General features: G+C 43.3%; 2 protein-coding genes across 3 annotated transcripts in view; one reads left to right on the forward strand and one right to left on the reverse strand.

Moving 5' to 3' along the window:
- Positions 1 to 16614, forward strand: part of LOC113450704 (uncharacterized) — a 503870-nt gene that overhangs the window by 215454 nt on the left and 271802 nt on the right. The gene's annotated exons all lie outside the window — the stretch shown is intronic.
- On the reverse strand, positions 736 to 13655 carry LOC148126683 (uncharacterized). Of its 2 annotated transcripts, XM_087927936.1 has the most exons (4): positions 13112 to 13655; positions 10327 to 10470; positions 8381 to 8507; positions 736 to 4654 (listed from the first exon to the last, which is right to left on the reverse strand). In XM_087927936.1, exons 1-4 carry the CDS (start codon positions 13196 to 13198, stop codon positions 2790 to 2792), a joined length of 2223 nt encoding a protein of 740 aa, XP_087784062.1. In that variant the 5' UTR covers positions 13199 to 13655; the 3' UTR covers positions 736 to 2789. The 2 variants fall into 2 exon arrangements, with proteins under 2 accessions (XP_087784062.1, XP_087784063.1); XM_087927937.1 differs by lacking the exon at positions 8381 to 8507 and having other exon boundaries at positions 13112 to 13475.

Raw genomic sequence — 16614 nt, forward strand, 5'->3', positions numbered from 1 at the left:
GGTGCGGTGTCGGGGGTTTTCAGTTCAATGTGTGGAGTGTGAAGGATGTGTGTTTGTGTTTATTTTCATGGTCATGATGTGCACTGAAGATGGTGTTTGATTTCGTTGCATGAGGTGCAATGACAATAAAGTAAAACTAGTCAGCCTCTTGCCCCCAACGATCTGGGTCCTCATTTTATCAACCTCAGAAGGATGGAAGGCTCACTCAACCTTGAACCTGATGAGATTCGAACTGCCAAATTACAGGCAGCCGGCTGTCAGCAGAAGCAGCCTGCAGTACCTGCATTCTAATCACTGCACCCTCGCTCCAAACTGAGTTACACCCAGTGGAAGAAGGGGTTAGTTGCAGTGGTGGGATTCAATTTTTTTTTACTACCGGTTCCGTGGGCATGGCTTGGCGGGCTTGGCAGGGGAAGGATACTATAAAATCTCCAGTCAGGAGTGCTATTTGCCGGTTCTCCAAACTACTCAAAATTTCCAGTACCGGTTCTCCAGAACTGGTCAGAACCTGCTGAATACCACTTCTGGTTAGTTGCCCATTTCACCTTGTGTGTTTGATACCTGTGTGACAAGGTTATTCCTCTTGCATCAATTCCAATCTACATCAAAGTAACAGTGATATCAAGCATAATTTAGCTACAAAAAGGTCTTTTGTGTAATCAAAGTCTGGCTTTAAAACCTGAGTCTTAAGCTCTCAGAGCAGTTAGGTTTATATAACGACAACAGACCCTTAAATAAACTTTTTCCATCATTTCAAATTTCTTTGTATTCGTGGAATGCAACAACAATAAAGGTAAAATTCAAATTCATTTGCACATTGTGCTAATTCACAATACTTTCATAGAGACATCTTAACTAGACACTGGATATCTCTATAGTGTTGCTGTAGCTTATTAATAATGTATAGAATGTATTGGACAATTGATACGGAAACTGCTGGTAATTGAAGACTTCTCAGCTCTCCATCTGTTTTTCACCACTTATATTGAAATTTGTTCCTCTTTTTCACTGTCTTTTATTTTTTTATACCTCTATTCATATGATCATTATTCCTTTTTTTCTTTGTATGTACAACCAAAAAATGAAGAAATAAATGAAATTAAACTTTTAGGTCTTGAGGAATTACATTTCAAAAATTCAGTGGCAAAATAAAATACCAGCAAGTAATAGAATATTTGTAGCTCAGGGCTCCTTGGTGCTCTCGGAGCTTGTTTTTTTCTTGTAGACGTTTCATTACCATACTAGATAATACCATCAGTGCAATTTGGTAATGAAACATGTGCGACAAAACAACTAAGTTCAGAGAGCACCAAGGACTCCCACATACCAGGAACTGCTCAATACAATCATAAGCTAAAAAGCATTTCTGGTTTTTTCTTCTTTTGGCCAAATCCAGAGAGCACTAGATATTCCAATGGATCATTTTCTTTTATTAGCCCCTTTTCTGAATATCTTTTGCCAACTGTAAATCATTCAGGCTGAACATTTCCAAGACCATCACTACAACTCCATGCTATTTTGACAGCATTCTAATTTGGGACTCTTTCAATCTTTTATTTATTTTAAGCATTCCTTTTCAATCAGGGATCTCCAACTTCGGCCATTTTAGGACTTGTGGAGTTCAACTCCCAGAATTCCCCAGCCAGCATGACTGACTGAGGAATTCTGGGAGTTGAAGTCAGAATACAGACACAGAATACAGATAATCAAAGCTGGAAGGAACCTTGTAGGTCATCTAGTCCACACCCCCATCCAAGCAGGAGACCCTACATCAAATAGCAGTCCAATCTCTTCTTGAAAGTCTCAAGGGATGATGTTACCACAACTTCTGAAGGCAACTTCTGTTCCATGGGTTGATTGTTCTCACTGTCAGAAAGTTTCTCCTTATTTCCAGGTTAAATCTATCGTTGTTCAGTTTCCATCTATTATTCCTTGTCTGACCTATAGGCACTTTAGAAAATAGCTTGACCCCCTTCCTCTCTGTGGCAGCCCCTCAAATATTGGGACACTGCTATCCTGTCTCCCCTGGCCCTTCTCTTAACTAGACCTAGCCATGCCCACTTCCTGTAACCATTCTTCGTATGTTTTAGTCTCCAGTCCCCTAATCATTCTGGTTGCTCTTCTCTATACTTCTTCTAGAATCTCAACATCCTTTTTTACAGTGTGGTGACCAAAACATGCAGTACTCTAGGTGTGGTCTTACTAAGGCTTTATAGAGTGGTATTTAGTGCCTCGCTTGATGTTCATTGTATCCCTCTGCTAATACAATTTAGGATTGCATTAGCTTTTTGGGTTGCTGCTGCACACTGCTGGCTCATATTTAGCTGGTTGTCCACTAAGACTCCAAGATCCCTCTCACAGTTACTGCTATTGAGCCTGATTTCACCCAGTCTATATGTGTACTTTTGGTTTTTCTTGCCTAAGTGTAAGACTTTACTTTTCTCTACATTGAATTTCATTTTGTTAGATAAGTCCACAAGTCTTAAAGCTGCCAAAGTTGGAGACCCCTGATTTATCGTATTTTCTTTTCCAATTCTATTCCAGTGATGTTCCTGAAAAATTCCTCCTGGCATTCTTCCCAAAAGAAGGCTTTTTCTGGAAAATAAAGGCGGAATCTTTTTTGAATCTCTTCCCACACTGTGCATTTTTATGATTCTCCCACATGGATTCCTTTAGGCCTGATAAGGCTACCCTTCCAAATGAACATTATACCACAGACCAAATATTTCTATGGTTTTTCCAGGAAGGTCACTTTTGGAGAAAAACACATTTGGAATAAAGCTCCCAATTTAGGATTTTTCTCTTTTGTGGGTCTGTTTGTGTTGAGAAAGGTGATTTTTCTGGGTGAAGCTTTTTTCACATGCCGCACATTTGTAGGGTTTCTCTCCTGTGTGAATTCTTTTGTGTTTGATAAGGTTCGCGTTCTGCGTGAAACTCTTTCCACATTCCAGGCATTTATATGGTTTTTCACCCGTGTGGATCCTTTTGTGACGAATAAAGTCACTGTCCTTACGGAAGCTCTTTCCGCACTCCGGACAGTTATATGGTTTTTCCCCCGTGTGGATTCTTATATGGATTTTAAGAACTGAACATCTACTGAAAGCCTTTCCACACTTCAAACACTGATACGGTTTTTCTCCACTATGGGTTTGTTGATGATATCTAAGGACAAAGTTATAAGAAAATCTCTTTCCGCACTCGGTGCATTGATACGGCTTCTCTCCCGTGTGTTTTCTTTTATGAGACGTAAGGCAACTCCTTTTATTAAAACCCTTCCCGCACTCCAGACATTTATATGGTTTTTCCCCTACGTGAATCTTTTTATGGCAGCTGAAGTCACTGCTGCAGCTGAAACGCTTCCCACATTCCTCGCACTTGTATGGTTTCTCCCCCGTGTGAATCCTTTTGTGCTGCAGGAGTTTATAGTTCTGACTGAAACTCTTTCCACACTCCAGGCATGTGTAAGGTTTCTCCCCTGTGTGGATGGATTTGTGTTGGAAAAGAGTGCTATTCTGACTGAAGCCTTTCCCGCATTCCGAGCACTGGTAGGGCCTTTCCCCCGTGTGAATGAGTTTATGTTGCAAAAGGCTACTTTTCAGGTGGAACTTCTTCCCACACTCCAAGCATTGGTAGGGTTTCTCTCCTGTGTGAATTCTTCTGTGGGTCACAAGGTGAGAGTCTCGTGTGAAGCTCTTCCCACACTCCGTGCACTTGTACGGTTTTTCTCCCGTGTGGATCTTTCTGTGGTAATCAAGGACACCAACGTCACGAAAGCTCTTCCCACACTCCGTACACCAGTACGGTTTCTCCTCCGTGTGTCTTTGTTCGTGCTTCAGAAGGCTGGAACGGCCACTGAACTTCTTCCCGCACTGCAGACACGTATACGGTTTCTCGCCCGTGTGGGTCCGTTGATGTCTCGTAAGATGGCCGCTCTGATTGAATCTTTTTCCGCACAGCAGGCATATATACGGTTTCTCCCCCGTGTGGATCCTTTTGTGGGTGACAAGGTTGGTTCTCTCAGCGAAAGTCTTTCCGCAATCCAGGCATTGGTAGGGTTTCTCCCCCGTGTGGATCCTTTCATGTATAGTAAGGTTGCCTCTCTGAGTGAAGGTCTTTTCACACTGAAGACATTTGTAGGGTTTCTCCTTTGGAGGAATTTGGGGAGGTAAAATAAGCAATCGTTTCTTACTGAAATCCACTCCACACTCATATGATTTCTCCTCTTTATGGGAAATTATGTGACCATTGAAACTGAAATTCTCCTCACAATTTATAAATGCGTATGGTGTCTCTTGAATGTACGATGGGTGATGTAAATCAAGGTAGGAGGTCGAGCTGATACTTTGCCCATCCTCTTGATATTCATATTGTTTCTCTTCTGTCTGGGTTGGATAATATTTAATGAAATCAGTGTTCTCTTTGTCTTCTTTGCCATATTTGAGATATTTCCCTTCTTTTTCTTGTTGGTGAGCTTCCTGGGCTGGGAGATAAAGGACTTCACTGTATCCAGAAGATTCCTTTCTTCCATTCACTTTATAGTTTTTCTTCCTCCCTCGTGATGGTTCTTGATCTACGAGTGTGTCTTTTTCAGACTGGATCATTCGGAATACGATTATGCTGGGCTCCTTGTAGTTTTCATGCTCCAGCCCAAAAGCTGATTTGAAGAAAATGAAAAATAAAAGTTAATCGTTGCATACATCATAGAAAAACAGTACACCTGTTACAGGTAATCCTTGACCTACAACTCTAATTGAGCCTGGAATTAATTTTCATAGTGTCAACTCATAAAACATTTCTATGCCTGTTTTATAGTTGCCAACAGAAAGAAGTTTGGGGAAGGAGTTTGAAAGAGCAATGCAGCAGTTTGGAATCGAAAGTGCATTCCATTCATATTTTTCAGAGATTGTAACTAGGCGACTGAAGTTTCTGCCACGCAAATCTCTAATTGGAGAACATGATTGAGGACTCTTGGCTATGGACATGTTTTGTTGGAGAATATGAATTATGATACACCCAGAGGGGTGGTGGAAAACCAGGGTCAAGGGGGACAGTGAATTATGTGTCTCAGAATTGGTTACATCCAGGTCATGTCGACATGTTAACTCCTAATAAATCCTTTGAAGTTTTAGAAGTTTGGCTTGAGACTCATGATTTAATTGGGGTAACTGCCGGAATCCTGACAGCTAGCCGATTCTGAAACACATAATTCACTGTCACCCTTGACAGAATCCTGACACATAGTTTGTGGTGGTCATTAAATGGATCACCATGTGAACGTGCCCAATATTATGCTGTGTTTTGCAGCATTTGTTAAACAAATGTGGCAATCGTTCAGCAAATCAGTTTGCTCCTATGGGTATTCATTGCCAGAAATCAGATGTAAAACACCTGAAACCAGCAAAAAAAATACCAAAAGTTGCAGTCACTTGACCTTGGGATGCTGCAAATACCAACCTGTCGGAATGGGACAACTCACCACAGCCAACTCACTGTGGGACAGCTTTTTGTGTGTGTGTGTTTTAATGACCCCGTAATCCCTTGCATCAGGGTGGAGTCAGGGCAACTGAATGGAGCTAAGTATTTACTGGCTGGATGCCCTTCCTGTCACCAATGCAGAGTTCTTGCAGCTGATATTGTGCCTAGAGAGAGAAATATCAGCCGCTACCTAGGATCGAACTCACAGTCTCCTAACTATGAGGCAAAAGCTCCACCTCTAGGCCACAGCACCATTTGATTGTGGGATGGCTTGCTGCAAGACAATTTAACAACTCTATTTAATTATTTAAAGCAAATAAAAAAAAATATTTCAATTTGTGCCATTCACATTTCATTCTATCCCTCCTTTTGCACCCTTTCTTTAATAATTCTACTCCGCCATTCCTTTGATCTTAGTGTAAGTCTTGTCCTTGCAGCGAGTTGGCCACGGAAAGTTGGCTGTAGCGAATTGGCTGTGGCGATTTGTCATAGACCCCAAACCTGTTGCCTTGGGCCCAAAATGCAATCAAGGGACTGCAGGTTGGGGGAAGGGCAGCCATGGAGATGTGTGGCATCTATCAGAACTTCCAAAGCAGGTCATAATTAGCTCTGGAGAGGTCCATTGTAACTTCAAATGGTTGCTAAGCAACCAGTCAGCTCAGCAAGAATGGCCGTCACTGCCAGTCACATCTACCCGACCCATTAGAGCGGGAAGGCACGGAATGTTGTGAGTCCCATCCCTGAGGGAGATAACACCTAGTGGGGCCCAAAAGAAAGGCCTTCTCTGTGGTGGTTCCCTCTCCCTGAAACGTCATTCTCCTCAGAGATTAGAATGGCCCCCACTCTAGCACTCTTTGGAAGGGCACTGAAGACCTGGTTTTGCCAACGGGCCTGGGGAACCCAGAGTAGGATGGAGCCCATCAAATGGCGAGTGTGATCTGCTGTCATCGGGGCGGGGGATGGGAGTTGGGGGATGATTTTTTTTTATTTTTATTCCAGATTTCGTTCTATTGTACTTTATTAATTTGATTCGTTAGTTTTTTGTTTTTTGTTTTTTTTTGTTTTAAATATGGTTTCACATTGTGTAAGCCGCCTCTAGTCGCCATGAGTGAGTAGGCAGCAATATAAATTAAATAAATAAAATAAAAGAAAAAAGAAATGAATTTCTGGGTAGCCAAGATTTTGTTGGTTTCCTCTTCATATGCCTAGAAGAAACCAAACTTTCTGTGTGTGTGTGTGTGTGTGTGTGTGTGTGTGTGTGTGTGTGTGTGAGAGAGAGAGAGAGAGAGAGAGAGAGAGAGAGAGAGAGAGAGAGAGAGAGAGAGAGAGAGAAGATAGATACTGGCTGAGACATTATATTCTTTTGGACTCTTTCCTACTTTCACATCATGAGGAATTTCTGTTTATTTTCCTAGCAGAAAAAACTGTCGGAGGAATATTCATACCGGAATAGAGCTTAGTAACAAATTCAGCCAATGAACAGGCACAGCAACAGACCAGCCAATGAGACCTGAATCGGAAAGTGAAACTGAAAGTAGCCTGGGTGTGGCTCTAGTCTCTGCTCTGAAACTGCTGCCTGTGTTTTCATTGTTACTTTGGAAGAATCAGCTATTGGAATTGTGCATTTTACTCGTTATTATGTATATAAAGAAGTTAATGAATCCTGCTGAATCGGTCATCTCTGTGTGCTTTCCGTATTTGAATTTCTGCTACATAATCTAACAAAAACCACTCTGCTCTTTGCTGGCTGAAAGACTGAATCATCCATCAACATCAAGGGAGAATGGAGAACAAAATGAAAAAAAAAAAGCTGTAAGGGTCTGAATGGGGACAACAGGCTTCACCAGACCGCTGGCAAGATGGGGTCTGGACCTAAGGATCTAAATGTGGTTTTTTTTCATCTTTAGTTCTGGATAGGTTTGCTCTACCCCAGACAGACCTGGTTTGTTACCTGGGAGTTCTCCGACTTGTGACTTCTGCTCAAAGAGCAGGTGGCAGTTGTGGCTACGAAGTTTTTCACACAACCGTGTATAGTACTCTTAGTTGCACCTTTACATGGATTATGAGCCGTTTATGGGCCGTTTTTTTCTCCCAGAAGACTTCCCTGAGGCCCAGGAGGCAGAAAACAGAATGCTGTGTGGCCCCCCTGCACACCCCTTTTTGCCTTCTGGGTCTCAGGGAAGCCTCCTGGGTGAAGCAGTAAGACAGCAATTACCAGCACAGCTGATCGTCGGGAGGAAAAAAGAAAAAAAAATACAGGTTTGGCTGAACTGGTAGCTGTTTTTTTTTTAACTACCGATTCGGCTGAACGGTAGCATTTTTTACTACTGGTTCACTTGAACCAGGCCGAACCGGTAGAATAACACCACTGGGTAAAATGAAGACCCAAATTGTTGGGAGCAATAGGCTGACTGTAAACCACTTAGAGAGGGCTGTAAAACCACTCTAAAGTGGCATATAACTCTATGTGTTATTGGTAAAGCACTGAGGGAAAACAATGCCACTTGTTCTCAGATTTACATGGAGTTTACAAACAATTTATTCACAGTCAAACCCTTTGACTAAACATGCCAGCGTGAGAATTGCCACTGGTTCTTAAACAACCTAGAAAATTGAGTGCTTGTAAGGAAACAGATGTCAGAGACAATTCAGGGCAGTTATCTTCCTCCTCTGAAGCTTTTAGACTATGTGCTCTTGAATCAGACCAGACATCTTCACTTAAAGAATACCTTCAAAAGTTCAGATGAAAAAGGATCCTATGCAGTATCAACTTCTTCATATATTTATTTTGGTCTTAGAAAAGTCCCAGAATGTCCTTCTCCTAACTGGAAGGTGCTTTCTGAGCACTTATGGCAACCAAAGACTTTCCACAATTAACTGAGCCCAGAGCAAAACAGGTCCTTACCCAGAGCGGCCACATTCCTAGAATTCTCCAGCATGACTTCCTCATGTAAGGCTCTCTGGCTGGGATCCAGCAGTGCCCACTCCTCCTCCGTGAAATACACAGCCACCTCCTCAAAGGTTACCGAGCCCTGAAAGTCAAAGAATATATGTTCCTCAGCAGAAGTCCCACAAAGTTTCCTTCCAGATTTTCAATTCCCCGAAAGGTGACTTTTGCAAGAGAGAAAATGGTCCTTTTCTGACATGACATACTACTAGTAGTAGGTTTTATACAGATTCACTTTGGAAGCATCCACAAGTGCACAAAGATGAAATTAAAACATGCATGTTGCAGTAACAACACAGCCATCCTGGAGAGATTTTCTTTAGATCAAAATGGAACCCTAGATGATCTGAGGAAGAAAGGTAACCCCTAAAAAGCCAATGCAATTTTAACAGGGGGATTCAATCTAGCTTACAAGAGGTACTACTCTATAAAGCCTTAGTAAGACCACATCTAGAGTACTGCATCCAGTTTTGGTCACCACACTATAAAAAAAGATGCTGAGACTCTAGAAAGAGTACAGAGAAGAGGAATAAAGATGATTAGGGAACTGGAAACTAAAACATATGAAGAACAGTTACAGGAACTGGGCATGGCTGGTCTAGTGAAGAGAAGGACCAGAAGAGACATGATAGCAGTCTTCCAATATTTGAGCGGCTGTCATAGAGAGGAGGTGGTCAACCCCTTTTTCAAAGCACCTGTAGGCCAGACAAGAAATTATTGATGGAAACTGATCAAGGAGAGATTCAAGCTGGAAATAAGAAGAAATTTTCTGACAGTGAGAACAATCAAACAGTACAACAGCTTGCCTTCAGAAGTTGTGGGAGCTTTATCACTGGAGCTTTCAAGAAAAGACTGGACAGCCACTTGTCAGAAATGGTATGGGGTCTCCTGCTTGAGAGAGGGGTTAGACTAGATGACCTACAAGGTTCCTTCCAACTCTGTTATTCTGTTTTGTTCCTCCTGCCTAGCTGGAATTAATTCTTGGCACAATTCACCTCAGAGAAAGACTTAAAAGGTCTAAGCACCTGTGCTGTCTCTTTTGCATGAAAACTGCCATTTCCTTTCCTAAATCCTTCCAAAAAGTTTAATCTTTTTTGTAGCTGCTTCTTTGATGCAGTAATCCAAAGTTGGTATACTTGATTTTTAATCTGATTAGAATTTAATGGCAACACCGATACTCCTATTTTTGCAATAATTTTACCTCTTCAATTATTTTGATGGATTATGAGTATGCCTACTAATGAGTTTATAAAAGTGAATAAACAAAGGACCTAATACTTGCACATCTCTAAGATGTGAAAGCATAGCAGAGTCACTCATTGAATGGATGGTCTCTAAATGCAGTACATAAACATAATAAAAGTAAAATAACATTCACAAAATATATATTAAATAAAATCTTCTTTCCATTATACAGCGTGTCGGTTGGTACATATTTCTTGTGCACAATATCAACAGTCATTCCATCTTAATTGTATGTTACAGTTCATAATATATAAGACTACTATCCGCATAATATCATATTATTATCAAATCATTATCAGACTGTAATTGCAAGTTCACCTCATCCTTTTTGAGCAAGACTCAACTGTTATAAAACCTAGTTCATGTTTGTTTATGTTTGTTGTTAAAAATAAAAAAGTTACAAAAAAAGTAAAATAACATTCATCTTAGATAAAAGTACTGCAACCTGTTGCATTCATAAGAGCCTTAAATAATCAACTGATTCCATAAATGAATTTGAGCTCTCCAAATGCTGCATGTCAACAAGCAATTTGAGCACAGGACCAAGCCACTAAATCTTGGTCAGAATACTTGATCACAATCTGCATTCAGTCTCATGAAAAAAAAAAAAAAAATAACAGATCCCGAAATGTTTCCCACCTCTGATGAAATTTCCCTACCTGAGCAGTCACTGATCCACCACAAAGAAGATTTCGATCCTCCTCAGAGTTATTCCTTCCCCAAAACTGCTCCATAGAGGGACGGGAAAAACTTTCTCTTCCTTCGGGAGGTACCAAGACTGTCTGCTTCAAGGATTCCTGCACCTGAAATGAACAGCCAGAATCACAAAAGAACAAAAGTTAAAACAATTGAGCATTGGAAGAAGGGGATTCTTTTCTGCTTCCAAAACGTGACCGTTTTATATCCCTGGGTGGAGAATGCAAATTGCTTGTGGGATTCTTCTAGATTATTCCAGCTGTAGAATAATCTGGATGGAGAAACAGCACTCTGGGATTGAAAGAAAAGGTTGTAAAGCAGTATATAAGTCTAAACGCTATTGCTAAAGCACTGAGGGAAAACAGTGCCATTTGTTCTCAAGATTTACATGGAGTTTACAAATGATTTACTCACAATCAAACTATTGACTTCACCCCATTCCTAAGAGGTCTGTAAGATCATAAGTGCACAATCATGCTTACCATCCCTGTCCTATTGTCCCCATTTATTGTCCTATTGTCCTCATTTATTCCTGCCTATTTCCTGTATTCTTACTCATGTTTATACTTATACCTACTATCTTGTAAGCGATTGACAAATAAAATAAATAAATAAAATAAACAAACCACGGCCTTTTGAATAAACATGCTCTATTGCTACAGCTCTCTATTGCTATAGCTTGCATTTGGGTCTCCAAAACTGGATGCTGTCATATCCATAGTTGAAGAGGGGAATTCCCTTGGGATTTCCTGTGGAATAAACTGGATGGGGAAAGAAGGACTCTAGGACTGAGAGGGGAGGGAAACCAAAGTCTCTTCTAGTGCTACAACTTGTATCTTGTGCAGGGGTGGGATTCTACCGGTTCTGTCCAGCTCCGTAGAACCGGTAGCGCTGAAGAGCAGCAGACATAGAACCGGTTCTATGTCTGCTGCTGTTTTGGCCTGGGCTCTTACCTGGCCTTTATTTCCTGCTTTTTCAACCTCAGCTGCTTCGCGCGGCACAGCTGCGTTTGAAAAAGCAGGAAAAAAGTGCTTTTTCAAACGCTGTGCAACTATGCGCAGCACTGCCCAGTTGTCTAGGCTGCAAGCTGACGACGTTTCACATGTGCACGCAATGTGTGAAACATAAATCACCAAACCAATAGTTATACTGGTCAGTCCCATCCCTGATCTTGTGTCACCAAAGGGGCAGACTGTTATATTTGTTCTGTCTTTAATTACTGGCTGAATATAAAGACAGACAGGCCAAACTCTACAAAAACTTCCATACAAAGTTCCTTTATTGGGCCACAAGGCATTCTCAAGGTATAATTCACAGTTATGTCAAGATTCATCTTAATGTCCACATCTTTGCATAGCTGATTTCATAGTGTAAAAGAATAGTGATCTTTCATCCCATAACAATGGAGCAAAGAGACACCAGCACACTGCTGGGGTCCCAACCAAGGGTCAATTCAGTGACCAATCAGGATTACAGATGTGACCACATGACATGAACTACATTTCCCATGATGCATTTACATTTACCATGAGGCATTCCCTTAAGGGGACAGCTCCTGATTCTAATTTAACTATCTCAATTCCCAATTACCTACATACTGTCTGGACCAGTGGTTGTCAACCAGTGGGCTGTGGCCCACTGGAAAAATTTTTGGTGGGCCGCAGAAAAATCTCACCCGCAGAGCAGCCCCCCAAAGCAATTAATCCAGGCTGCGCAGAAACACAAAGCTGCGCCACCACATGGCCATCAGGAACCCTCCCCGCCCACTCACTCCTTACCCAGCAAACTTATCTGCTAAGTTGCTATTTTTCCTTTTTCCGACCATCATCTGTTCTGCTGTGCCGGGAGATTTAGATTAGCTAGGAAGCAGGAAATGGTTGGATTTCTTGCTTTCTAGCTAAGGTCCCTTAGGACTGAAGGTTTGCTTGCAAGCAAATTCAGTGCAGACCCACTGCAAATTTGAGAGACTGAGCAAGCCAATGGCAGATAGATAGATCACTGAATGATTCTGTGAGCAACTCAATCTGCCTGCTTTGCCTGATTTTGGATAGAAGTTGCTCTTCTTTTTAAAATAAAAAATCCAATATTTACATGCATGGTGTGTTGTGAGTTAATTTTGTGAGTTTGCTTGCTAGCAAAGTTTATGTGACAAACTGAGCAAGATATGGCAGATAGATTTCTGAATGAATCTATAATAATATAATAATTTATAATATTTACATACAAGCCATGCCCAGCCAGTCACATGACCACCAAGCCTCACCCACAAATTAGGCCACACCCACAGAACCAGTTTAGTGGTCCCTGGGATCTAAAATTATGAGTTTGGTGGTCCCTGAGGTCCAAAAGGTTGGCGACCCCTGCTCTGGACAGCACAATATCGGTACTTGGAGATGCAAATTCCTTTGGGATTCCCTCTTCCTCCCGTGAAATAACCTGGACGAGGAAAAGAAAACTCTGGGGCTGAAAATGGAGAGAAACCAAAGTCTCTTCTTGTGCTAAACTTGCATTGGGGTCTCCAAAGCTGGATGGTGTCATATCCATAGTTGGAGATGCGAATTCCTTTGGGATTTCCTCCCCTTCTTGCTCCTGTGGAATAATCTGGAGAGAGGCAAAGAGGATCCCGGAACTGAAAATGCGGGGAAACCAAAGTCGCTTCTATTGCTCCCTACCACCTGCTGGTTAAAAGGAAACCACGCCACCAGGAGATCCTCCAAGGAGGGGATGTCCCCCTCACCTGCCGCTCACCTGCTGCCTCCCCTCCTGGGCCCGAGGACGGCTGAGAGGGAAGCCCCCGGCCAGGGCCGCCGCCGCTCGGGAGCAGCTCTCCGCCATCTCCGGGAGGGAGGAGCAGCCCGGCCAGGACCCGCTTCGGGAGGTCAGCGGCTCCTCCTCCACTCGGGGATTCGGCCAGCCGGGGGTGGGGGGGTGAAGCTGCTGCAAGGCGGCTGCAGACCGCCCGGGTCCCCGTTGAGCCAGGCAACCCAAAGCGGCGGAAACGCTCGGCCTTTGAGCCCGGCGGCTCCGCTGCCGATCCCCGCCTCCTCCTCCTCCCCTTCGTCCCGCTCTGGATCTGGGGAAGCGCACCTTGTTGCAGCCTCGGGGAACCTGGGGCTAGGGGCGAGAGAGCGCTCCTTCCTAGAGCGTCGACCCTCCCGCTCCCTCCCTCCTGCCTCCCCCCTCCCCTCTTTAAAAAACGTCCCCGGCGGCCGCCTCAATCCCCCCCCCCGCCCCTTTCCTGCACAAGGCGACGGCTGTCCAAGCTCCCGCGCGCATGCTCCGTCCCAAAGCTGAAGGGAAGGAAGGAGAGCGAATAAGCTGCGCGTGGCTCTTGCGGCTCCTTCCAAGACTTTTGAAGGAGGGTGAATCGCAAGCAGCCTTGGGGGGGCGGCGGGGGGGGTGGATCAGAATCGGAATCGAGCTCGAAGGGACCTTGGAGGTCTTCTAGTCCAACCCTCTGCATCCTGTACCATTTCAGATAGGTGGTTGTTCAAGTCTCTTCTTCCACAGCTTCTGGTGGCAAGCTGTTCCACTGGTTCATTGTCCTCACCGTTGGGAAGTTCCTCCTTAAGTCCAGGTTGTCTCTCTCCCAGAATAAGAGTAGGGATGGGGATAGAATGGAATGGAATAGAATAGGAATACCAGAGTTGGAAAGGGACCTCGGAGGTCTTCTAGTCCAGCCCCCCTGCTCAACAGGAGATCCTGTGCCATTTCAGATAGGTGGCTGTTCAGTCTCCTCTTAAAAAACCTCCAGTGATAAAAGCACCCACAACTTCTGGTGGCAAGCTGTTCCACTGGTTCATTGTCCTCACAGTTAGGAAGTTCCTCCTTAATTCCAGGTTTTCTCCTTTATTTAGTTTCCCTTCACCGTTTCTTGTCCTGCCTTCTGGTGCTTTGGAAAATAAACTGAACCCCCTTCTTTATGGCAACCTCTCAAATACTGGAATACTGCTATCATTGCCACACCCCCAGTCCTTCTCTTCTCTAGACTGGCCACACCTAAATCCTGCAACTGTTCTTCATACGTTCTTTCTCTCCAGGCCTTAGTCTTAGTTGTTGTTCTTTGCGCTTTTTTTCTCCCCAAAGTCTCAGTATCTTTTTTTTGGTAATGTGGTGACCAAGACTGGATGCCGTATTCCAGGTGTGGTCCAAGGCAGGGGTGGGATTCAAATTTTTAACAACCGGTTCTGTGGGTGTGGCTTAGGTGGTGGACATGGCTTGGTGGTCATGTTATTGGCTGGGTGTGGGCAACTCAACATCACTCACATCGAGGCACGCATCTCCTCCCCTGGCCTCTCATGACTGTGGGGATGCTGCAACAGTCGTAAGTGTGAAAAATGGTCATAAGTCACCTTTTTCAGGGCCATTGTAACTTTGAATGGTACCAGCAAAGGAGGGGAAAAAAAACTCCAGAGACATTCCTGAGACAGGAAGTCTAGTCCTGCCAAGAATGTAATAAGGGTTAACGGAGAGGCAGTTTCTGTAAGCAACACCAGAATGTTTCCTTCCTGCCTTCCTTACAGGATTAGGCCAGTAATTTCTTCTAACAACTGGTTCTCTGAACTGCTTAGAATGTTAACAGCCGATTCTAGTGAATAGGTGCGAACTGGTAGAATCCCACCCCTGGTCCAAGGAGTCCTGGGAGGGAGCTATTATCCTACTAATCCTCCTCCTCACCCCTTTGATACAGGTAAGTCCTCGATTTACAACAATTTGTTTAGTGGCTGTTCAAAATTATAATGGCACTGAAAAATGTGGTTTATGGCTGTTTTTCAGAATTACGACCTTTGCAGCATCCCTGTGATTAAAATTTGGATGCTTGGCAATCGATTCATATTGATCCCTTGTGGTGTCCCAGACTCATACAATCCCCTTTTGCGGCCTTCTGACAAGCAAATTCAAGGAGGAAGCCAGATTCAGATAGCATATAATCAGAGTTGGAAGGGACCTTGTAGGTCATCTAGTCCAACCCCCTGCCCAAGCAGGAGACCCTACACCATTTCTGACAAATGGCAGTCCAATCTCTCCTTGAAAGTCTCAAGTGATGACAGTTCCACAACTTCCCAGGGCAACTTCTGTTCCATTGGTTGATTGTTCTGTCAGAAAGTTTCTCCTTATTTCCAGGTTAAATCTCTCCTTGTTCAGTTTCCATCCATTATTCAATGAACTGAACAATCTGGTTTACTCACTTATCACCTGCCGTGATTCACTTAACTGTGGCATTAAAGGTCGTAAAATGGGGCAAAACTCACTTAACAACTTACATTTTCGGCTCTATTGTGGTCGTAAGTCGAGGACTACCTGTATCCTTAAGCTGTGACTCGGGGGCTGGCTTCCTTAGTGGAGGTTTAGAGTCCAAGACTGGATAGGAATTTGTCTCGCCTGTCAGAGGATTCCTATCCTGTGCTGGGATCCCACTAGGGCAGTGATGGCTAACCTTTATCTCGTCGCGTGCGCATAATGCAATGCGTGCATGACTCTGCCCTGCAGAGACTTTTCTGTATACACAGCCCTTCCCTGTTAGCAGTGAGCGTGGAGCTATTTACTGGGCAGCGTTCCAGGATTGATAAAGGTCTGAGCTCATGAGTCTACCTTTGCAAGGCTGTTTGCCAAGCTGTTGGCTAACCGTGAATGAAAGAAATTCATATTAATGTAATAAAAGAGATTTTTGCTGGGACTCAGAATTGACTTAGTGCTTTTTGGGGAGGCCTAGGACAGAACAAAGAGTGGGAAAAATCCATTCCAAATACACTCTTCAGTAATTACCGTATTTCCCCATGTATAAGCACCCCCCCCAATTTTTGGACTGTGAAGTTTTGAAAAAAATATTTTATTAGAGAAACAAGTTATGAAGAAAGAAAATTTACAAAGAAACAAAATTCGACGTCTAGATCTACAACTTCGGTCATGACGCCAAGCGGTGCGGGCGACGCTAGCAATCTACGCATCGGAACGAGAGTAGGAACAGAAGCATTCAGGCCGATGCCTAGCGTATGCATTTCTATCGCGTACTCGCACTCGTAATCGTATCATCACGTACAATTTTTACAAAAAAGTATAGCATACTGCTGGAAAACCAGTTTATTCCTACTTTATTATTTTATGCATTTTTCACGTATAAAAAGTGTACCTGCTTTGTATATGCCACCCCCCTACTTTTTGGGCTTGAAAATTTTGGAAAAAAGGGGTGGCTTATACATGGGGAAATACGGTAAATTAAGGAAGAATAGCCATTTTTTTTTAATAATTGG

The sequence above is a fragment of the Pseudonaja textilis genome, chromosome 2 (genome assembly GCF_049901715.1).
Source record: "Pseudonaja textilis isolate UNSWEBS1 chromosome 2, rPseTex1.2, whole genome shotgun sequence".
In the NCBI taxonomy this organism is placed as follows: Eukaryota; Metazoa; Chordata; class Lepidosauria; order Squamata; family Elapidae; genus Pseudonaja; species Pseudonaja textilis.